At 37.6% G+C, this 25,598-nt stretch overlaps 1 protein-coding gene across 1 annotated transcript; it reads left to right on the forward strand.

Moving 5' to 3' along the window:
- The first annotated feature begins 13,225 nt into the window (after positions 1-13,225).
- Positions 13,226-13,576, forward strand: LOC126719491 (uncharacterized). The gene has a single exon (XM_050422039.1). The coding sequence runs from the start codon at positions 13,226-13,228 to the stop codon at positions 13,574-13,576; it is 351 nt and encodes a 116-aa protein (XP_050277996.1).
- The last annotated feature ends 12,022 nt before the right edge of the window (positions 13,577-25,598 follow it).

Genomic DNA, 25,598 nt, shown 5'->3' on the forward strand with positions numbered 1-25,598 from the left:
TCTTTGGCCTTTACAAACTTCACTTCTTTAGTGACATTTCCAGATGAACTACTTCCTCCGGTATATCCCAGTCCGGATTTGTCTGAGAAGCTCTTTTGAGATGATATAACATCATTTAGCTTCTTGGTGGTGACCCTCTCTATTTTAGCATTCGCTTGCACAACCTCATTCTCAAGAAATCTCACTTTTGTGTAAGCTTCGGATAACTCACCATTCAGTGTTTCTATCTCACATTTGGCCTCCTTATATCGAATTAGGAGACTTTTGTAGTCCTCCTCAGCCTTCTTGATTTTTCTCACAGCAGCCTTGGCCACCCTTGTGTACTCACCCGACTTCTCCAAGAGTGAGTTATAATTCTCTTGAAGATTTACTGTGCTTTCTTCTTTTTCAGCTTCTGATTCTTCAACAATTCCTAGTGATTCATCATCACTATGTTCTCCAAGGTCTCGTACAAGCAGATTCAACTCATCCGAAGACTCAACATGAGCAATAGTCATAAAAGCTGAATAGTACCCTTCTCCATCACAGCTCTCTTCAGATTCTGAGTCAGACGAATCTGAGTCACTCAAGGTCGTGGCATACACCTTGCCTTTCGATTTCAAATAATTCGGACATTCCTTCTTAAAGTGTCCATGCCCGTTACATTCAAAACAAGTGACACCTTGTGTGGGTTGGGATTCTTTTCCATCTTTCTTTTTGAAATCCCTCTTCTCCCTTCCAGAACTTTAGAATTTTCTTTTATCATCAAATTTGCCATTATTTTTGAATTTCAAAAACTTTATGAAATTTTTGACAAGGTAGGCTACATCTTTGTCAACCACATCTTCTCCCGATGAGTCTTGATCTTCCACCTTCTCATTAATGGTCTTTAGAGCAAGGGATTTACTCTTCTGTTGATTGGGCAGCGACATCTCATAAGTCTGCAGAGAACCAACCAGCTCCTGTACTTTGATGTCATCAAGATCTCTACTCTCTTCAATGGCTGTCACTTTAGCACGAAAACTTTCCGGCAATGATCGAAGGATCTTCCTTACAATCTTTGAGTCCTCCGTTTTCTCCCCCAAGTTGAACTTACTGACAACCACCTCATTTAGCTTCCCATAGAAAGAGTCAAAAGACTCATCCTCACTCATTTTGAGCTCCTCAAACCGAGTGGTCAGCATTTGTAACTTGGTGTCTTTCACTTTCTTCGTGCCTTCATAAGTTGTTTCCAGAATCTCCCATGCATCTTTGGCAATGGTAATGTGAGAAATCCTGTGAAATTCATCTGGAGACATACCACAGAAAATAGCATTGAGTGCTTTACTGTTAGCATTAAATGCAGCAAGTGCTGCCTTATCCCATGTGGATTTGGCTGCCTCAGGTTTGGTCCAACCAATCTCAACAGCATCCCAAACGGATTCATCAATAGAACACAGAAAAGCTCTCATACGAACCTTCCAAAAAGCATAATTACTACCATCAAAATATGGAGGTGCATTTAGGGATTAAGACCTATCCATCTCAAAAGGGAGTCAAGGATCACACAATGGTAATGAAACCAACAACAGTGTACCCGCTCTGATACCAATTGAAAGTTCAAAAACGTGTACAAAACACCTTTGAACGTTTAGACCCCCAAAATACAACTTAACCAATACAAGCAATATGTCAAACAACTAATGTGCGGAAACTTAACACATGCTATAATATGAAATTGGTTAAAATCTATCTAAGCCATAACATAATAAAACCACAGCAGATAATATAAAGGCAAAGATAGAGAGGAAGGAAGATGCAAACACAAAGACAACACGCGATGTGTTATCGAAGAGGAAACCGAAGTCCTCGGCGAAAAACCTCTCCGTCGCCCTCCAAGCGGTAATCAATCCACTAGAAAATACAGTTGGGATACAAGGACAGCAATAGACCCTCCAAGCCTAATCTACCCAGTGCACCTAAGCCCTCCAAGCTTCTTGCTCCAACGAGGTTGTGCCGAACCTTTTTCTTTTCTAGCTTCCCGGATTCCGCTACTAGACCATAGCATCAACCAATGAAGATTGGCTCCTTCCTGACTGCTTCCCAGAAATCCAAACGACTGTCTCACAGTGATGATGATGGTGAGAACCAGGTTTGGTATAATGCCTCTCAAGGATTTGACAATGGAGAGGAAGAGAGTTTAGGAATTTGAAGAGACTCTAAGGTAGATGAAAGTTCAAAAACGTGTATAAACACCCTTGAACGTTTAGACCCTCAATTTACAAATTAACCAATTCAAGCTTTATGTCAAACAACTAGTGTGCGGAAAATGAACATAAGCTATAAACAGAATTGGAAAACAATCTAAGCCAATTATAAATCACATCCACAACAGAAAATAAAAGGCAAAGATAAAGGGAAGAGAGATGCAAACACAAGGACAACACACGATGTGTTATCGAAGAGGAAACCGAAGCCCTCGGCGTAAAACCTCTCCGCCGCCCTCCAAGCGGTCAATAATCCACTAGAAAATGTAGTTGGGATACATGAACAGCAATAGACCCTCCAAGCCTAATCTACCCGATGTACCTAAGCCCTCCAAGCTTCTTGATCCAACGAGGTTGCGCCGAACCTTTTTCTTTTCTAGCTTACCGGATTCCGCTACTAAACCATAGCATCCGCCATCTTTGGCATCTTCCAATGCTTCCCAAAACTCCAAGAACACTCAACACTCTAAATGGGTGTGGGTAGTGTTTGGATAGAAATCTCCTCTCAATAGGTATGACAATGAGAGAGGGAATGAGAAGAGACTACAAAGATTTCTCTCTAAGAATGAGTAGCTCTCTCTAATTGGGTGGGTGTTTTGAAGAAACCTCTCTTAGGGGTTTTCTTTCTGAATAGCCGCCCATATCTTGTGGGAATGAGGGGTATTTATACTGGTGTGAAAATGGAATACCAAGAGTCAGTTTTTCCAAAAACAGGGCTGGCTGGCGACTTGACCTCGCGACTTGACTGAGTCGCGAGTTTAAGTCGCAAGCTAATTTAATGGCCAGTCTGGATTTTTGTCGTGTAGTGCTCCAGGTGGCATGACTGTTCAGCTCCCCTGCATGCTCTGCACGTGAGCAACTTTTGGCGGCTTGCAAGCCGCGAGCCACCCGTGAGTCCTAGCCGCGAGTCTCTGCTTCACTGCACTGTCTTGAGCATTTCTTCACACTCTCTCACACACTACCCTTACATGATTCCCACCTAAATACAAGGTTTCTAAGTGCTATATTACAAGCAAATTTGTCATGGAATAAAGCCAACACATGGTTGATTAAATTCAACCTTACAGTAGAGATTGTGGGTGAAGCAATCTGGTTTTTCTTTAGGGTTTCTCTCTCAAAATTCTCTCTGGAAGCTCTCTTTCAATCGTGGGTAAAAGGGGTATTTATACTGGAGTGGGAGAGGAATGTGAAACGTCAGGTTTTACAAAACAGGGGTGGCTCGCGGCTTGAACTCGCGGCTTGACCAAGTCGCGAGATCCAGTCGCGAGTTAACCGTATGGCCAGTTGTCCTGTTTTGTCCTGTAGTGCTCCAGCTAGCATGACTGTTCATCTTCCAGCATGCTTGGCACGTGTGCTGCTTCGGCGGCTTGCAGCCGCAAGTCCACCCGCGAGTCCCAGCCGCAAGTCTCTGTTTTCTTGCACACTCTTGAGCAAACTTCACTCTATCTCACTCACTACCCTTACAACAAACCCACCTAAATACAGGGTTACAAAATGCTGAATTACAAGCAAATTTGGCACGGAATAAAGCCAATTAGATGGTTGAATAAATTCAACCTTACAGATTGTTTACCGCTTGGAGTGCGGTGGAGAGGTTTTACGCCGAGGGCTTCGGTTTCCTCTTCGATAACACATCGCGTGTTGTCTTTGTGTTTGCATCTTCCTTCCTCTCTATCTTTGCCTTTTTATTATCTGCTGTGGATTGTGTTTTGTTTTGGCTTAGATAGTTTTTAACCAATTCCATATTATAGCTTATGTTAAGTTTCCGCACACTTGTTGTTTGACATATTGCTTGAATTGGTTAAGTTGTAATTTGGGGGTCTAAACGTTCAAGGGTGTTTATACACGTTTTTGAACTTTCAACTCTACCACGCTTGCAATTAAAAAAGGATAATTTAAATAACCGGTTTAAAAAAAAAATAACGTTGCAATTAAAAAATCCCTACCGATTTCTTTTCATCGAACTGCTTAACATTTTCTCTCTCTAAACCAAAAAAAAAAAAAAAAAAAAAAAAAAAAAAAAAAAAAAAACGATACAGAGAAAGGGAAGGATAAAAAAAGAAAAGAAAAGAGAGGCTTGCAATCCAATGGAGAATCATGCGATCAAATGTTCGTCCCAAAGGTATTGAGATACGGAGATAGGGATCAACCGTTAGGGTATTATTTAGAAAGTGGGTTTTTTTGTAGGGAGATTCATTTGGGTATTATTTATGATTCAGGTATTTTGGTTTGATTTGTTATGATTTAGGTTTTTTGGTTATGAGTAGTTTTGTTTAATATATGTAAATAGACGGGTTAGCTTTGGTTTAATCTCTTACCCTATTGTCTTCTTTAGGGTTGCTGTCAATTTAGGGGTTTGAGATATGAAAATAGAGATTGGCGCAACTCTGTGGCCAACATAATCGGAACTAAACACAGACCGACGAAAGGTACGTATCAATTCTCTGAGTTCGAATTTGAGTTGAAATTCGAATGTTCATTCTCTTTCTTTAGATGCTTTGTTGTGAATATGAATTCTTACGGCATGGACAAGAATGGCAGAACCCTAGAAGTGCACAATGTCATCAGGGACAACCTAAGCCATTAGATGACTTTTCAAGCCTTTTGAATTGCTGCCTCTCCTCTCTCTTTACTGTCTTCTCTCAACTAACAAAAAATGAAAAACCCATTTGTTCTTTGATATTTAAAATTTCAAATACAATTACAAATAATTTTTGAAAGTATTAATATATTTTTTTTAACAACTTAAACCGTTTCACACCACTTAATAAAAGCCCTAAATTGCTACATTCTCAAACAAACGACACCACTTTGTTTTGCTTATTTTCCTGCTACACCTATACTCTAGGCCAGCATTTCGTTACTTGATGTGTTATACTCTTTACTTTGAATCCACTTTCTTTTACGGTGGCATCAAGAGGTTTAGCCCTTGAAAATGTGTAGGAAAAAACATGTTTGCTGATTAATAATGGTTGATTGCTCAATGTTGCTGCTCTACGCATCTATTACCTGAAACTAAAAAGTGTAAAACCTTTTTAATGTTTGTGCTAAAAATCATGTTCCCCATTTGATTGTATATTTGTTTAAAGGAATGTATATTTGTTTTAAAGAATCAATGAATTTTTTTTGATAGTAAATTATGTTTTTTTCCCATTCTGTTTTGAATAGAATTTCAGTAACTGTTACATTTAACTCTGTTCTTTACTTCCCACCTGATCATTTTGACCATAGCCTCTTCAGAAGGTAGTCTTCCTTGATTAATACTAGCATTAATCTTAAACCAAATATGATACATAGTAGAGCAAAATGCGAATCTGGACACAATTCTCATCCTTGAGCATAATCTCATGCCAACAGAACTTTGGGATTTTTTAAAGGCACCAGCTCATTATGGTTCACCATATATTCATCGAGAATGAACAATCACAAAACAAGGGATGCCTACTTTCAATTATCTTTTTACAAAGAACACACTGAGTATCAAGATTAGCACACCATCACTACACATTAAATTTGTTGTGGACATTCTGTTGTGAACCGTTAGCCTTAACCAGCCTATAAACACATGCTTTGGAATTACTTTGGGAAACCAGATGATGATCTTCACGATTTAAACTTGGAGAATTTCTTCCTAATACAGTTTCATGCACCTGCACAAGAATATGTCACTGTTTTCTCAGTAATCCAAATTAGCATATTTTCCCTTCCAAATTAGTTTGTAGTTTATATACCATAGCTGTCCAGTAAAAGCTGCAGGTACCATCTAAATGCTTCAGATTTTGTGGTAATTAGAAGCTACTATAACATACAAAATTATTGTGAAAGCCTCAAGAACCCTTAAAAATGCATGAACCTGCCATCATCTGAATGAGAGTTTTTAATTTATTTATTTTGTATTTATCTGTTTAATGATATGTTATAGTAAATATATATAAAATGCAGTGGGGTAGTTATACATTTGGATTAAAAATGTAGCAGGCCTAATTTTTTAAGGCAATATAGCATTTGTTTTTGCATTTGTCCAAGATTCCAAACTAACCTAAATTAAGTCAAGTGCTACAATAATTAGACAAATTAAATGGAATCTAGCAAAACCTGAAGGATATAAAGATGAAAAAAAAAAAAAAAAAATCTACATACTTCTATTGATCCACTAATTCACTAATTGTCTTTGATTAATGTTTTTGATTTGTCCATGGATCTTTATTATTACAGTTTGCTTGAATGCTGATTTTCTTTTTACTTATCTCATACTTTTGTCTTACATTTTGTTCATTTACTCTATTTTTGTTTCAATTGGCTTTGATTTGCATGTTTTAGCCAGCTTCTGTCTTTATAAATTTATTTCTTCAGCCAATTCTCCCTTTTACTTATTTCACATCCTTACCACTACTTTTTGTTATTCGAATTTGAATTAAAATCCGGATGTTTATTCTCTCTCTTTCAATGTTTTGGCCTCAGATTATAATCTTTGTTTTTCCTACATTACTAACATTATAATCTTTTCCAATTTGGATTTATTATATTCTTTGATTAGTTACTGCCTTCTTTGAAATAGAAAATTAGAGATAATACTAAACAAAGGTGCACAATGTCATCAGGGACAATCTAAGTCATTAGATGGTCTGCATTCATAGGAATAGGCAGTTGGTAAAAGAAAAATGGCCAAATAAAACCTCTCCCTCCTTCCAATTGTTAATTTGACACCCATTTTGTTTCGCTTCTTTTCTGCAGCACCTATACCCAAGGTTTGCATTTTGTTACTTGATGTGTTATACTCTTTATTTTAATGCTTTCTTTTTGATTTCTTGTAATCCTTTTTTTTTTTTTCTTCTTCTTTTTGGGTGGCATCATGAGGTTTAGCCCTTCAATATGTGTAGAAAAAAACATGGTCGTCGTTCAATAATCGTTGATTTTTTAGCATTTTATTTTTTTCAATATTTGCAGGTTTTGGTGTTTTGGGCTGCTTTGAATAAGTATATGATTCATAAAGTGTTTCATGTTCACATAATTTTTCATATGTGCATGCATCCACCCTTTGGTGTTAGTTCTTGAGTTTTTATTGAAAATTTTGCTTCGCAGCCCAATGAAGAGATAAAAAGAAGGTAGTGGGTTGATTTTCTATTCATGAGTAATGGAATTTTAGGGATGTGCTTTAGCAATACAACATTTTGAATCAAAAGAAGGGGTCACATATTAGGTTTTACTTTCTCTGCTAATAGAGGTTATATTTATTATCTGTGTCCATTAAGGGTTGAGGTTTGGCTACCTTTTCCCTTATTTCCTTTTTTTTTCCCCAATTTCTTGAGTTCTGTTTTTTTAGTTCTCTTGAACGGATTATGTTTTGTCGATGGCTACATGCTAAGGGGAGAGCTTTTGTTTTGTTTTTGATATAATTTGTAGTGTAGTTTTTTGGCCTTTTAGAATCTGAAAGTTACTGAATACTTAAAATGAAGGGTTCATTTTTGTGGTCACACGATTATTACACTTTTTTTTTCTTTTGCATCCTATTGATCTTATGCTACAGGAATCGATATTAACCTTCAAAGAAAAAATAAAAAATTTATTTGTGAGTTTCTTGTCATTTTCTTAAAGATTATGGTGCATTCTGATCTGGGTTCAGTTCAGAAACCGAGGCACCACTTGGTTGATGGCAAAAAATAAATTACGTGAAGAATAAAATTTTTAATATTATTTTCCAGTTAGATACCTACTTGACTCTTTTTTGTTTCTTGATTTAGTTTTGGTTGATTGGATGAGGTTTGGTCCTTTAGTAATTTCAGATTTTGTTTGTTCATTTCTCCGGTACATTTTAATCAATGATTATTTTTGTGTGCAAAAGAATCCTCTTCTGTAATAGGGGACTCTGTTTTTATCGCTTTTCAGAACTATACTGTAATTTCTAACATGTAACTTTCTGAATTCTGAACTAAATTTTGTGGGCTGTGTATGGTTGTGGTGCAGTGGGTATTCTTTGCTTAGTGATCCCCAGTACAACAAAGGACTTACCAATGCTTTGGTCATTCAGTTGACTCCTTACTGCCAGTCTGTACTTGCTGCCATGCTAGCAAAAATAGGGGTTTCAGCCGGTTTTAACTATTATTGGATTTGAACTAGTGACTTACCGCTTACTATTCAAGGGGAGGCGGAGCGCTAACAAAGAGAAAGCATTATCACTATTTGAAACTGTTTTCCATCCTACCTGATATGCTGTTTTTGAAGAGTGATTGAAATTGTAAAACTTTGAAATCTGAAAGTGTAATGTATTTTGTTGTTGTAACTTTATGGTTGCTGGTGGGTGAATTTTCATTTATAAAACCATGAATGTGATTGCTATTAAATTGACAGAAATTGCATGTAATTCATTTAGTAGATCATGTTTCGTTGGAGGACACCTCTTATACTTTGAGTTTCACACTCTAGAATATATTCAAAGATAGTGTGCAACAGCTAATGTGGCATGACCACAAAGCTGAAGCTGCAAAGGGGTATCAAAGATTTGATTGATTTACAGATACTTTTCAATAATGCTTAAAAATTTGCTAAAAATTCTACTGCACCAATAAAATATGGACATCTAATCATGGTTAACGACCATTTTAGACCATTTTAAAATCTGTTTGTCAAGTATACACTAACAGCATGTATGGAAATACAATAGTTGACAATCATATTTATCTAAAACTAAGCAAATGGTATTCTGTGACATTTCGTTTCCAATTATTGTCTGGAACTGTTAAGGTTGTTTTCTTATTAATCAAGGCTGGCTAAGTACACTACAACTCATTACTTATCCCAAAAAAAAAGTACAGTACGACTCATTATAAAAGAACAAAGGAGAGATGCCTTTTAACTAAATTAGAATGTTCAGGTAATTAGCCATGTTAAAAGAACATAGAATCGCTACATAACATGAAGAAAAGTTAGCTTTAGAGATCAGATTCATGTCCCAAGAAATGTTTGCCCCTACACTTCCGATTTGAATCATCCATTATCCCAGTATGGGATCTCGTACCTGCGTAATGCATGAATGGTCCAATTTATGCAATGTAAACAATACATTGTAAGGGATATGCTACTTCCACTAATGTTATTGAGTGGGTTTATGAAGCAAGTATAAACATGTGCATGTCTTTATGTATGCGTATTGGAGGACAGAGAGGGGCACAGTTGAATAGATGGCAACCAGATTTCTGTGAAGCACCGAAGTATAATTTTTCTCAAATGGGAATATATGTCATACAAGTATTTTCCTTTTTTTTTTTTCTTTAAAAAAAAATTATTGAAGGAATATCTTTAAGGACCTTTCCAAACAAACAGATTGAGCATGTCTGCCGTAAAACCAATTGCTTTGTGGACATTTGCAAGATTTCGATAGTTCAAGGCTTATTAATTTATTAACCCTTGATAAGGAGGGTATAATGCTGTCATAATATTAAAAAATTAAAGTTTTAATCAAGAATATATTACTTGGCAAGCCAATTTTTTATCTACCATGATAACCATTTGGAATAGTTTTTAACTTTCAACTTTAAGCTTTTTAATTTATTTTCTTACGCATATTCTCATAAAATCCCAAGATTTTTTAGATACAAATATATTACTGCCTTTTTTTCAAAAAAAAAAAAAAAATGCAAAGATAATACATATAAGAGAGATACAAATATTTAATTTTTAATTTTGAGCCAAGTGAATTACAAAGTGTAAAAATTGAAGAATCCAAATCCAATTAGATTCTAAATTGGATTTCAAGTTTTCACCACGTATCCATTTTTTTTTTTTAAATTTTTGTGGCAACTGAATTATTGGATGAAAAAATTGAAAAGTCTAAATCCTATTAAATTATATATATATATATATATATATAATATGAGAAACCATTACATATTTTAGAATTATATGCTTTAAAAAAAAAAAATAAGATAATACTACGTATCATTTGAATCTCTTCAAAAAAAAAAAATGTATAATTGTGATTGTTTTTAATTATACTCATGCATAGTGAAAAGGCATGTCTGTTTTATTTCAATGTAATTTTTTAGGATCCTTCGTAAATACCACCAAAGTTTGGGTTGTAATGACTAAGAGTCTTTAGAATGTATAGTAATAATAATTACTTGGTAAATGGAATTATGGAATTTTTCGGATTAATTAAACAAACAAATTGATAACTAACATATCTTACATACTTTGCAAAAAAAAAAAATTCTTTAAAAATTGATTTTATTAGCCAATTGTCTCTTATACTTACGAGATTTCAAATGATCTAGTATATATAAAAGCAGAGACCTCCTATGAGAGTGCATGAGGTTTTGCCATGTGGCACTCTCTTTGAGAAGAAAAAAAATTTCCACTTCAATTCTTTACCCAAGTGCTACATTAGAGATAAGGATTAAATAAAATTCAAAAGGTAAGAACTCTTTATTTTCTTGGGTTCACTATTTCTGGACATTCCTAAAGTGGCACAATAAATACAAGGCCTAATTACAATTTAAAAGATAGGAATTCTTTATTTTCGTGGATTCAACCAAGTGACACATTCTTTACAAAGAGAATTGAAATATTCTCAAGTGCCACATTGGAGATAAGAACAAATTAAATATTGACTTTTTGTTTCATTTGGTTTAATGTTTTGAGTCTTTTCCTCTCTCACACATACAAACAAAACTCTTTGCATTTCATTTCACCATTTTCACCTCTTGCACTTCTACTCCTTTATATATATTCCTATGGTTAATCCTTCATGTAAAAGTGTCAATTAGGGTTAGCAGGCAGTGTGGATTGAGGTAGTCAAGCAGAGGGCAGAGGCGTGATGTGAAGACTGGGAATTTGAGCAGTGATGTAGGGGCGTGAAGATGAGTTTGTTTTGTTTGATTAGTGTTAGGGATTTCGGATTTGGGGTTGGGTTGGAAGTGGCTTTAGTTTAGAGGAGAATTCATTTTGTTTGATTAAGGATCTTGGGTTGGCCGGCTTGGCTGGATGTGGGCCAATTTTTTTGTTTGTATTGGACTAGAAAAATTGTTCAAAATAATTTGGGGGGGGGGGGGGCGGATTTAATTTTTGGGGGGCCCATGTCTATTTTTTTTTTTTTTTTTTTTTTTTTTTTTTTTTTTTATATACTATAGAGGAAATTTTAAAAATTTTGGGGGAGCCAAGTCACTCCGCCCCTAATTACCATGTCGTGGTAGTGTCGTGTCGAGATAAGGGTATTCAGTTAAATATTTCAACCTTGAACTAGACTCATATAATAATTGTGTCATGACTCTTCATCCCTAACACGATTTGCTATTGAAGAAGGTTAACATGACACAACATGACCCACTTGACATGCTTAATAAACAGGTCGTGATGGTTGATATTGTAAAGTTGTGATTTACAAATTTGTATTTTGTTGGCTTTTATTCCGTGCCAAATTTGATTGTAATTTTATTCAATCTTTTGTACCCTATATTTATTGTGGGATTTGATTGTAAGGGTTGTGTGTTAGAGAGAAAGAGTGTGAAGACTTAAGTTATTGAAGATTGAAGAGGTTTTCGCGAGTACCTCGCGACTTAGCATCCCGTGAAGTGATGCATGTGTCCTGCACATTACTGGAATGTGAAGAGTCAGTACAGATGGAGACAGCTGTGTTTCATGAGTAGCTTGCGGGTAAGGCCTTCTCGCGAGACACCTACGAAACATTCTATTTTGCCAGACTGTGCTATCTGATACACACTTTCTGTACTCACACTATATATATCCACATTACCCATAAATGTTAAAGAGTGGTTCTAAGAGAAAACCCTAGCCAAACAATCCTCTACATAATTGCTTATGAATTTTCCTCAACTCCTACCTCTCCATTTCCATACCATTGAGAGGTTGATAGCCCAAACACTTACCACACCCTTTTAGAGTGTTAAGTGAGCTTTTGGTGCTGCTGGGAAGCATTGGAAGAAGCCAAGGATGGCAAATGCAACATGGAGCTTGTTGTGGGATCTAGAGAGCTAGACAAGACACGGTTCCGAGAAGCCTTGTTAAAGTAGGAGCTTGGAGGGCTTAGATACATCGGGTAGATTAGGCTTGGCGGGTCTCTTGCTAACCCATTTATTCCAACTGATTGTCTAGTGGATCGATTACCGCTTGGAGGGCGGTGGAGAGGTTTTTCGCCGAGTTCTTCAGTTTCCTCTTCGATAACACATCAGCTTGTTATCTTGTGTTTGCATCTCTCTTCCCTACTATTTTACATTCCATTTTATTGCTGTGTTGTTTTGGGGGTCTAAACAGCTCTTGTGTTTTTAACAGCTTTCAATTGGTATCAAAGCGGTTACACTTACTGTGCTTTAAATACCTGAGTGTGTTCCTTGACCCTTTGTGATGGACCGGTCACAATCTCTTAATGCCCCACCATTCTTTGATGGAGGCAACTATGCTTTTTGGAAGGACCGAATGAGGGCTTTCTTGTGTGCTATAGATGAGTCCGTATGGGATTCCGTTGAGAATGGGTATGTTAAACCCACAACTGCCAAGTCCGAATGGGACAAGGCAGCTCTTGCATTAGCTAATGCGAATAGTAAGGCCATTAACGCTATATTCTGTGGTGTGTCCCCTGATGAGTTTCACAGGATATCGCACGTGGAGATGGCTAAGGAAGCTTGGACGATCCTTGAAATGACATATGAGGGTACCAAGAAAGGCAAGGACACGAAGTTTCAAATGCTTACCACCATATTTGAAGAACTTAAGACGGGAGATGATGAGGCTTTCAATTCTTTCTATGGAAAGCTCAATGAAATTGTAATTGCCAAACTCAATCTCGGAGAGAAGATTGAAGATTCTAAGGTAGTAAGAAAGATTTTAAGGTCTTTACCGGAGAGTTTTCGAGCAAAAGTCACAGCTAGAGTAAAGACTTGGATGAGATCAAAATCCAAGAGCTAATTGGATCTCTCCAAACATATGAGCTAGGACTACCTTCTCATAAATCGAGCAAATCTCTTGCTCTTAAAACCATCACCGAGAGAATGGACAACTCCTTCGAAGAGGATGATGTGGAGAAGGAAGTAGCATTCCTTGCAAAGAACTTTCGAAAATTTCTGAAGATGAACAACAGTGGGAAGCCTTTCAACAAAGGAAAGTTTTCATCTCCCAAGGGTGATAGGAAGGAATTTAGGAAGAAAGATGGGAAGGAGTCTCAATCTACTCAAGGAATCACTTGCTTTGAGTGCAATGGACATGGACATGTCAAGAGAGAATGTTTTAATTATTTGAGAATGAAGGGCAAGGCATATGCCACAACTCTCAGTGATTTGGACTCTTCCAATTCAAATTCAGAGGGTAGTTGTGATGAAGAAGGAACTTCTCAGCATTTATGACTATTGCTCATGTTGAATCTTCAGAGGACTTGAATTTGCTTGTGCAAGAACTTGGGGAGCATAGTGATGAGGAATCCATGGGAATTGTAGAAGAATTGGATGCTGAAGTAGATGAAGATACAACCGGTCTTCAAGAGAATTACAACTCTTTCCTTGAGAAGTTGGGAGAGTATGTAAGGGTGGCCAAGGCGGCTGTGAAGAAGATGAAGATAGCAGAGGAGGACTATAGAAGTCTCCTAGTAAGATATAAGGAGGCCAAGTGTGAGATTGAGACGTTGAATGGTGAGTTATCCGAGGCTTACACAAAGCTGAAATTTCTTGTGCTTGAGGTGGTTCAAGTAAATGCCAAAGTAGACCAAGTCTCTATCAAGAAGCTTGATGATGTCATCTCTTCTAAAAAATCTTTCTTCGACAAAACCGGGTTGGATATATTGGAGAAAGTAGTTCAAGTGTAAAGGTAACCAAGGAAGTAAAGTTTGTGAAGGCCAAAGAACCAAAAGGAGCTGTCCCTACTGTTGAGAAAGCAAATGTGGAGAAGAAGACGAATATGGCTAACCAATGAGTGTTGAATAAACCTCGCAACCAATCAACAGTCAGGTTTAAAGCCAAAGGGAGATCACCTCCAAAATCACAAAGAGGTCTAAGAACGAACCATGTATGCCTCCATTATGGACTTTAAGGACACACCAGATCTAATTGTCATAAGCTGAGAGCATTGAATAATGCTAGGGGTCAAAGGTCAAGAGGACCAAGAGATGACAAGAGGAATTGGGCTGTTGGGCAACCAAGAAGTCAAAATGGAGATTCCGGTGTGATGGACGTAATGAAGATGATTGAGGCATTTACTACATGTTTGGCAAACTTCAACAGTAGGTTTGAAGGTCACAATTCACATACCCAATCCTATAGGGATATCACCCCAAACACATGTGACGTGTGGGTGAAGAGGGGTACTCATGCATGATTATCTCCTATGTCCATGCATCAATACTTCCAATGCTTAGGATCATAGGTTCATGCATCATATCATGCATTGCTTTCTGTTTATATCATGTTTCTTTTACAAGTTTTGCTCTTACTTCTTGTTATTGATCTTACTTTTCTTGTTCTATTTTTGAGTGTGTTCAAAAAATTCAAAAATCATAAAATTGAAAAATCTTCAAAAAGTTTGATCGCTTGTGTTGTGTATATCATATGTGAGTTTGGCCTAATACCTTCGTATTAATGGCGTAGTGCATTTACAAGCCAAGCTTGTTATGTATGCACATATATCTTTGTGGGAGAAATCTTGAAATCTAGGTGTGATTGTTATAAATAGATCTTCAAGCTTGTCATGAATGATTGGTCAATAGTCTTGATGATCTTGATACTTGCATAGACTTGTGCCTATATCTCTTCCCACTTTATTTTTATGTTTTTTCTATAGAGCTCACTAAATGTAAATCTCCAAATGAATAAAGATAATGAGCTGCAAAAGCCTCTCGCACATGCTAGTATTTGACTAGGAAAAAGGGAAAGTGACTTTTATATTATAATGTATGATGCTCAAAAAGCCAAAGGCTAACTCTACATGTTGAAATATCAAAAATTTCAAGCACCGATCTCAAAAGAGATGTATTATCCAAAAAGGATCAATTGTTATGATTTATGCAGAAGCCAAATGAAAAGCTTCTAAGTTTTGTAATCATTTTCTTGTGGGAGGTCATAGATGTTCATTTCTATAATTGAGATAGTCCATTTGATTTCGTACCAGTTGTGTATGACTTGATTAAATTGATCATTGAAGCTTCACTCTGGTCTACGAACTATTCCACATTTAATGCTCACACACAACACACAAGACTTTGTTCAGATAATGCTTATCTCATTTGTGTGATTGTACATGTTTAAATGTGATGTGTATTCTCAAATACTTGTTGATCAAAACCCAAAAAGATTTTTTGGGTGTCTTATATGTTTTTGAAAGTGATTTTATTCTTTCATGTCTTTAATTTTTGATCAAAATGTTTTTTGTGTTTTTCTTCAAAAACTTGTTCAGAGGCTGTTTCATGAGAAACTTGTGACTTAGAGCTTCCCGCGATATGTGCTTGAGGGAAATTAAAAAGTCACATTTTCATACAGAAACTCTCGTTATTGCCTCGCGACTAAACACTTCTCGCGAAACAGTTTTAGGCAAAAAATGGAAATTTTCAATTTCACACAGAAGCTATCGCGATTGTCTCGCGACTGGTTTGCAACTAAAAGCTTCTCACGAAAGCTTTTGAGCTTCAGTGGCCCATTTTGCAACTTTCTCGCCCCTGGTTTGCTACTTTCTAACCCGCGAAGAATGCGTGTCTTCAGTTTTTATGTAGCAGATGTGACATATTTTCAAAATCACTTCCCTTCCCTCGCAAAGTCTCTCGAACCCCTTCAACCCAAATCTCATTGTTCTCTAAAACCCCATAACTCCCAAGCTTATTGTAAGGTTGAATTTAATCCACCATCTTGTTGGCTTTATTTCATGTCAAATTTGCTTGTATTCCAGCAATTAGTAACCTTGTATTTAGTGGGGTTCTTGTAAGGGTAGTGAGTGAGATAGTGTGAAGAAATGCTCAAGAATGTGCAAGAAAAACAGGGACTTGCGACTGGATCTCTCGGGTGACCCGCGACTGCAAGCCGCCAGAAGCTGCACACGTGCCAAACATGCCAGAAGTTGAAGCGTCATGCCAGCTGGAGCACTACAGGACAAAATTGGACAACTGGCCGTTCAGTTATCTCGCGGCTGGAACTCGCGACTCAGTCAAACCGCGAGCCAGCCCTGTTTTGAAAAACCTGACTCTTCACATTCCATTCTCACCCCAGTATAAATACCCCTTATACCCACGAAAGACTGAGAGATTCTAGAGAGAATTTTGGGAGAGAAACCCTAAAGAAAAACAAGATTGATTCATCCACAATCTTTACATAAGTGACTCTTCAAATTCCTCTACTCTCTTCCTCTCTATTGTTAAATCCTTGAGAGGCTTATTACCAAAACATTTTCTCACCATATCCATTTCTGTGAGAGGGTTGTTTGGTGCTTTGGGAAGCAGTTAGAAAGGAACCAATTTCACATTGGTTGATGCTATGGTCAAGTAGCGGAATCCGGGAAGCTAGAAAAGAAATAGGTTTGACGCAACCTCGTTGGAGCAAGAAGCTTGGAGGGCTTAGGTACATTGGGTAAATTAGGCTTGGAGGGTCTATTACTGTTCATATATCCCAACTACATTTTCTAGTGGATTACTTACCGCTTGGAGGGCGGTGGAGAGGTTTTACGCCGTGGGCTTCGGTTTCCTCTTCGATAACACATCGTGTGTTGTCCTTGTGTTTGCATCTCTCTTCCCTTAATATTTGCCTTTTATTTTCTACTGTGGATGTGATTTTGATTGGCTTAGATTGTTTACCAATTCTGTTTAGAGCTTGTTTTCATTTTCCGCACACTTATTGTTTGTCATAAAACTTGAATTGGTAATTTTGTTATTGGGGGTCTAAACGTTCATAGTGTTTTATACACTAATTGAACTTTCAATTGGTATCAGAGCAGGTACACTTTTATTGGTTTCATTACCATAGTGTGATCCTTGACCCCATATTGAGATGGACCGGTCTCAATCCCTAAATGCACCTCCATATTTTAATGGTAGTAATTATGCATTTTGGAAGGTTCGCATGAGAGCATTTTTATGTTCCATTGATGAATCAGTTTGGGATGCTATTGATATAGGTTGGACCAGGCCTGAGGCAGCCAAATCCACATGGGATAAGGCAGCACTCGCCGCATCTAATGCTAACAGTAAAGCACTTAACGCGATTTTCTGTGGTGTGTCTCCAGATGAGTTTCACAGGATTTCTCACATTACTGTTGCCAAAGAAGCATGAGAGAAATTGGAGACCACCTACGAAGGCACGAAAAAAGTGAAAGACACCAAGCTGCAGATGCTGACCACTCGGTTTGAGGAGCTCAAAATGAGTAAGGATGAGTCCTTTGACTCTTTCTATAGCAAGCTGAATGAGGTGGTTATCAGCAAGTTCAATTTGGGGGAGAAAACGGAGGATTCTAAAATAGTAAGGAAGATCCTTCGGTCATTGCCGAAAAGCTTTCGTGCCAAAGTGACACCGATTGAAGAGAGCAAGGACCTTGATGACATCAAAGTCCAAGAGTTGATTGGTTCTCTTCAGACTTATGAAATGTCGTTGCCCACTCAACGGAAAAGCAAATCTCTTGCTCTTAAGACCATTAATGAAAGGTTGGAAGTCCATGACTTATCAGATGAGGATGTGGTTGACAAAGATGTTGCATACCTTGTGAAAAATTTCCGGAAATTCTTGCAATTCAAGAATAATGGTAAATTTGGTGATAAAGGGAAATTCCTAAGTTCAGGAAGGGAGAAAAGAGAATTCAAAAGGAAAGATGGAAAAGAATCTCAATCTACACAAGGTGTCACTTGTTTTGAATGCAACAGGCATGGACACTTTAAAAAAGAATGTCCGAATTATTTGAAATCAAAAGGCAAGGTGTATGCCACGACACTGAGTGACTCGGATTCATCCAACTCTAATTCTGAGGAAAGCTGTGACAAAGAAGGGAATTACTCTGCCTTTATGACAATTGCCCATGTTGAGTCTTCAGATGAGTTGAATTTGCTTGTACAAGAGCTTGGAGAGCATAGTGATGAAGAATCATTAGGAGTTGTTGAAGAATCAGATGCAGAAGAAGATGAAAGCACAGCCAATCTTTAAGAGAATTATAACTCACTCCTGGGGAAGTCGGATGAGTACACAAGGGTGGCCAAGGCAGTTGTGAGAAAGATGAAGAAGGCAGAAGAGGACTATAAAAGTCTCCTAATTCGCTATAAGGAGGCCAAATGTGAGATAAAGACACTGAATGGTGACTTGTCAGAAGCCTACACAAAAGTGAGATTTCTTGATCAATAGGTTGTGCAAGCAAAGATCAAGATAAAAAGGGTCTCCACCAAGAAGATAAATGATGTTATTTCATCTCAAAAGCATTTTTCAGACAAATCTAGGTTGGGATAAAATGGAGAGAGTAGCTCATCGGGCAATATCACCAAAGAAGTGAAGTTTATAAAGGCCAAAGAGCCAATATAAGTTGGCCCTACTGCTGAAAAGCCCAAGATGGAGGAGAAGAGGAATGTGGAGGACCAACGAATGTTGAACAACCCCCGTAATCAATCTGTAGGCAGGTCTGAATCCCGAGCCATGTCTCGTCCACGACCACAAAGAGGTCCTAGATCGAACTATGTGTGTCATCACTGCGGACTTCAAGGACATACTCGACCAAATTGTCAAAAGCTGAGAGCAATGAATAGTGCAACTACTCCAAGGTCACGATGACCTAGAAATGATAGGAGAAATTAGGCTGGCGAACCATCAAGAGATCAAAATGGTGATCTCGGAATGATGGACATGATGAAGATGATTGGTGCATTCACCAACTGCTTGGAAAGGTTCACACAAAGGTTTGAAAGCCCTAACTCCCGTATCCAATCCTATAAGGAAATCAACCCAAACGAAAGTGATGTGTGGGTGAAAAAGGGTACTCATGCATAAGCATTACAACATGTCCATGCATCAATACTTCCCATACTTTGTGACTTTGTTTGGTTGTTTGCTTATTGATTGTGTGGGTTGAAATTTGTTTATTTGTTTTTGCATTCTTTCATTCAAAATTTTCGTTTAATGTTGCTTTTGATCAATCTTTTCCTTCTTATGTGTCAAAAATCCAAAAACCACATAAAAAGTAGAAAATCAAAAAGTTTGATCGACATTGTTGAGTTTTGTCTCAAAACTTGTTTTGCCTTGTACCTTTGTGCTAATGGCTTTGTGCATTTACGAGCGTAACTTGTTCCTTTGCACTCTTATCACTGTGGAAGAAATCTTGAAATCTACGTAACTGTTGTAAATAGATCTTCAAACTTGTCATGAATGATTAGTCAATGGTTATGTTGATCTTGAGACATGCATAGACTTGTGCCTATATATCTTCCCACTCTTTATTTTGTTTTGCTAAAAAGAGCTCACCAAATGTAAATCTCTAAATGTAAAGAGATATTGAGTTGCAAAAGGCTGTCACACATACTAGTATTCGACTAGGAAAAAGGGAAAGTAACAAAAAATAAAGTGTATGATTTTTTCAAAAAGCCAAAGGCTATCTCATCAAGGTGAAATATCAGACATCATTCTCACAATGAAATGTGATTGTTTCAAAAGGATAAAAAAGATCGAATGTTATGATTGAAAATGAAGCCAAATGTAAAGTTCCAAGTTATGTAATCAAGTCTTGTGGGAGGTCATATATGCATACTTATGTAATTGAGATAGATCACATGATCTAGTGCTAATTGTGTATGCCTTGGTTGAATTGATCATTAAAGCTTCACATTAGACTAAGGACTATCTCATTGTTGATATCCACACACAACACACAAGTTTATGTTCAATGAATGCCACATTCATTTGTGTGATTGTACTTGATAAAATGTGTTTTCATATGCTCAATCTTTGTTGATTCAAACATAAAAAGATTTTTGAGTGTTTTAGTTGTTTTTGGAAAGTATTTTGTTTTTACAAAAACTGAAAATTTCAAAAATAGTGTTGCTCTGTTTTGGCAACTTAGTCGCGGGTCAGACAAGTCGTACGCCACAATCACGAGCTCACGGATCGGTTTTGGCAACTTGTTCGCGAGTGGAAGGTCCAGTCGCGAGGGGTACACAGAGATTTTCACAGCTCAACTCGCGACTCCCTCACGAGTAAGACTTCCAGTCGTGAAAAAAAAAACACTTAGCAAATTTTTCAAAAATTTTGGCTTGAAGTGTTTTGGCGGCTAGCCCTGGCGACTTGCACGCGGTTTGACTCAGTCGCGAAAAACGCGTGTTTTGCACAGTAAGGGCAGTTTTCTAAACCTTTTTCAGTTTTCCCTCAAACTTTTTATGACTATTCACTTTCTCTCTCAACTGAAACTAACCTAAACACTCTGTGTCACTTTCTACAAACTCCATTTTTGCATCATCTCAACTTAAAATCCTCAAGAAAAAGGTATGGGTTCTCACTTTCTCACTCTGTATTTCTTGTTTTGAGCATTTCCCTCTTGATTCTATGAGTTGATATTTTGATTTGTGATGGGTTGGTGATTCGATGCTGAGTTTTGTCCATGTATGGCTTGTTGAGGCTCTTGGTTTATGTGAACTTGTTTAGGTTGCTAGATTTGTTCATTATCATTTGTCTTTCTCTATGCTTAGGGTTTGTTGACTGACTTATACCCATTTTGTTTGAACTCACTTTGTTTAGTTGATTCAAAATGATTAAGTTTTGTTTGTTGGGATATATTGATTTGATTCTGTGTTAGTATATCTTGTATGTACTTCTGTCTTGAGTATTTTGAGTCATTTCATACTCATCAAGATATGTCTCATTGACATATGTTTGCCCTTTGGGTGATGCTATACTATGCAACATTAGAACTTTTCTGCAAAATGTTGTCTGTTCTTGAGTTTCTACCAATGGGTACACTCATTTAAGTTGTTGGTTCATGATTTGAGCCATTTCCTCTATACCTGACTTTAAGCCATCTTTGGTCTTGTTGTTCTACACTTATTTCTTTATGTCACTATCAAAGTACTGATTTTTTTAGTATACATGTATTGTGCTTTGTTGTTATGGCCTTTTCTGCTTGTCTACAGATGGCTCCTTCATCCCTAAAGAAGGAAACACCTGCCAAGAAAGCAGATAAGAGAATGAAAATGGACCATAATCTGTTTAGGTCTGTTCTCCATTTTAAGAGATACAAGAATTTTTTCTTAAGGGCAGGCATCATACAAGAAAGGTATGTGGATTTGGAGGTTTTGAGAGACACCTTTATTCCAAATTATTTTGAGGGGAGAGGATAGGAAAAGCTGCTAAGTGATTTACCAGCTGTGTGTGAACCCTTGATTAGGGAGTTTTACGCCAATGCTGTGATAAGGGAAGATGAGTTGAGCTGTTGGGTTAGAGGAACAGAATTCACCTTAGATGCACATGACATTGATGATGTGCTAGGTCTTGAGGGGTTATAAGATCATGATTTCATCAACTATAAGGATAGGATGCTTTTTATAGAAACTGTACAACAGAGGATTGGTGGACAGAGAGAGGGGAGATGCCTAAATACCACAGCCTTTCCAGAGGACATGAGGTGTCTCACTATTATCATGATGTTTAACCTGTATCCTATAAAGAAGTTGACTACAATTAACAATGCCAGAGCAATTTTTCAGATGGAACTCAAAGAAAAGATATTCATTGATATAAGCTCCAACATATTTGATACTATTGTGGATGAGACTAGAACCACTTCTAGGCCTAAGTTGATCTTCCCTAGCCTACTCATGAGGATTTTCAGAAAGAAGGGTGTTGCAATCCCTCATGACATCAGTCCCATGTCTACACCTTCAGCTATTAACAAGCAAGCCTTCAAGAGGATAAGTGTTCATCTTCCAGATGTGGAAGATGAAGGTGATGAAGGAGAGGGTGACCCAATGGAGACTGAGGCAGAGGCAGCAGGTCAGACATCAAATTCAACACCCAGAAGGAGAGGCAAGAGGACTAGAGCATCAACTTCTTCAGATATACCTCCAGATGCATTTCAGGTCATCCTGGAAAGACTTGATGGACTCAGAGAGGTCCAGAACGAGCAGTCTGAGAGGATGGCAGCCATGCAGGACCAGCTTAATGTTCTTTCAGCAAAATTTGACAGCATCACCACACATCATGAGCAGTGACCCTTTGGCCATTCCGGTCAAAAAGGGGAAGAAGTTTGGGGGAGTACTAATTTGAGGGGGAGCAGTCAAAAACAGTGTTTATCTTGTTTACTTTGTTTATGTTTATGGTTATAGTATTATGTTTTGGATAATTGTTGTTATTATGGGTTTGATACACTGTGGTTATGGTTAATGTTTGGTTTAAACTCAAAACTCATGGATGGTTTTGAAACTTTGGTACTTTTTATATATTGATGATATTTTTCAGTATATAATGTGTTTTGTACCCATGTTGCTTTTGTAAGCTTTTAGGGTTTGTTTTCATAATTTGTAGGCTTTATGGTTTGTACCATGCTTTATGCAACCTTTATGCTTTGTTAAATCAGTACACTTAACTAAATGTCATGCATTTTCCTTTTAAGTATTGTCACTCTTGTGCCCTTGTAGGATTGTTCCTAGATGCATATACTTAGTGTATTATGCATTGGTTGAGTGTTGGGCATGCAAGTGATTTGCATTGATCTTATTAGCTTGTATGTCCAAGTGTTCATTCCAAGTGTGAATGAGCATTGTTGTCACTACCTTGTAGTGATTGCTTGTTTGATCAAGCCATGGTTTGTTTCTTAACTCCATCTTTGCTTGATCACATCATGCCTACTTCATATGCATTTCATGTTTTTCTGCATACAATGATCATGGTGTATTGTTGTGTTTCAAGAGATTCATGTTCATATAATTCAAGAGCTTCACAGTTTCTAGAGTTAGGTGTGAGTGAGTTATGTTCAACTGTTCCCAACTCACATGTTAAGTCTAGAGTCTGTTTTAGAGTTTGGTCATGGAATAGCCAAAGGAGAGATTGTAAGGTTTGCAATGGCTTATATGTTAAAAATGAATAAAATGTGTTATTAAATGGTAAAACGTTATTTGGTGGTATAACATAATAATATTAACTCTCTATCTCTCTCTCTCTCTCTCTCTTTATATATATATATATATATATATATATAATGAAAACATAATATATATTCGTGGGCAAATTGGAATAAGAATTTATTTTTGGCTTTGTTAATGGCCATTATACGTTATAGTCCAAACAGGTCTATAGCAATGATTTTGGGTGTTTTAGATATTGTCGCTATAGGTTTAGTTTTTGTAGTGATGGTGCTCTTGTGCCTTCGTTAAGAAGGTTTCAAACGAGTCCTACCTATATTGGGAAGTGGCTAAAACTAATAGACAAATGTTCTTTAAATTAAAAATGGCTTGATTTCTCATGCTTTTTGTAAGGTTGAATTTATTCAACCATCTAATTGGCTTTATTCCGTGCCAAATTTGCTTGTAATTCAGCATTTAGTAACCCTGTATTTAGGTGGGATTGTTGTAAGGGTAGTGAGTGAGATAGAGTGAAGTTTGCTCAAGAGTGTGCAAGAAAACAGAGTGTCGCGGCTGGGACTCGCGGGTGGACTCGCGGCTTCAACCCGCCAGAAGATGCACACGTGCCAAGCATGCTGGAAGATGAACAGTCATGCTAGCTGGAGCACTACAGGACAAAACAGGACAACTGGCCATACGGTTAACTTGCGACTGGATCTCGCGACTTGGTCAAGCCGCGAGATCAAGCCGCGAGCCACCCCTGTTTTGGAAAAACCTGACGTTTCGCATTCCTCTTCACTCCAGTATAAATACCCTTTTAACCCACGATTGAAAGAGAGCTTCCAGAGAGAAAAACCCTAAAGAAAAACCAGATTGTTTCACCCACAATCTCTACCTTAGAGTCTCATCAAATTCCCTCACTCTCTTCCTCTCCATTGTCAAATCCTTGAGAGGCATTATACCAAACCTGGTTCTCACCATTATCATCTCTGTGAGACAGACGTTTGGAGTTCTGGGAAGCAGTTAGGAAGGAGCCAATCTTCATTGGTTGATGCTACGGTGTAGTAGCGGAATCCGGAAAGCTAGAAAAGAAAAAGGTTCGGCGCAACCTCGTTGGAGCAAGAAGCTTGGAGGGCTTAGGTGCATTGGGTAGATTAGGCTTGGAGGGTCTATTGCTGTCCTTGTATCCCAACTGTATTTTCTAGTGGATTGATTACCGCTTGGAGGGCGGCGGAGAGGTTTTTCGCCGAGGTCTTCGGTTTCCTCTTCGATAACACATCTGGTGTTATCTCTGTGTTTGCATCTTCCTTCCTCTCTATCTCTGCCTTTACTTTATCTGCTGTGGTTTATTTTGTTATGGCTTAGATAGTTGTTTAACCAATTCCATATTATAGCATATGTTAAGTTTCCGCACACTAGTTGTTTAACATATTGCTTGTGTTGATTAAGTTGGTTTTTGGGGGTCTAAACGTTCAAAAGTGTTTTTGTACACGTTTTTGAACTTTCAATTGGTATCAGAGCGGGTACACAGCTGTTTGGTTTCATTACCATTGTGTGATCCTTGACTCCCTTTTTGAGATGGATAGGTCTCAATCCCTTAATGCACCTCCATATTTTGATGGAAGTAATTATGCATTTTGGAAGGTTCGTATGAGAGCCTTTTTATGCTCTATTGATGAATCCGTGTGGGATGCTGTCGAGATTGGTTGGACCAAACCTGAGGCAGCCAAATCCACATGGGATAAGGCAGCACTTGCTGCATCTAATGCTAACAGTAAAGCACTAATTGCTATTTTCTGTGGTGTGTCTCCAGATGAATTTCACAGGATTTCTCACATTATCATTGCCAAAGATGCATGGGAGATTCTGGAAACAACTTATGAAGGCACGAAGAAAGTGAAAGATACCAAGTTACAAATGCTGACCACTCGGTTTGAGGAGCTCAAGATGAGTGAGGATGAGTCTTTCGACTCTTTCTATGGAAAGCTAAACGAAGTGGTTGTCAGTAAGTTTAACTTGGGGGAGAAATTGGAGGACTCAAAGATTGTGAGGAAGATCCTTCGATCATTGCCGGAAAGTTTTCGAGCTAAGGTGACAACTATTGAAGAGAGCAAGGATCTTGACGACATCAAGGTACAGGAGCTGGTTGGTTCTCTGCAGACTTATGAGATGTCGCTGCCCAATCAACGGAAGAGCAAATCCCTTGCTCTAAAGACCATTAATGAGAAGGTGGAAGATCAAGGCTCGTCAGGAGAAGATATGGTTGACAAAGATGTAGCCTATCTTGTTAAGAATTTCAGAAAGTTTTTGAAATTTAAAAACAATGGAAAATTTGATGATAAGAGAAAATTCCAAAATTCTGGAAGGGAGAAGAGGGA

This window comes from Quercus robur, chromosome 3 (genome assembly GCF_932294415.1).
Source record: "Quercus robur chromosome 3, dhQueRobu3.1, whole genome shotgun sequence".
Classification (NCBI taxonomy): domain Eukaryota; kingdom Viridiplantae; phylum Streptophyta; class Magnoliopsida; order Fagales; family Fagaceae; genus Quercus; species Quercus robur.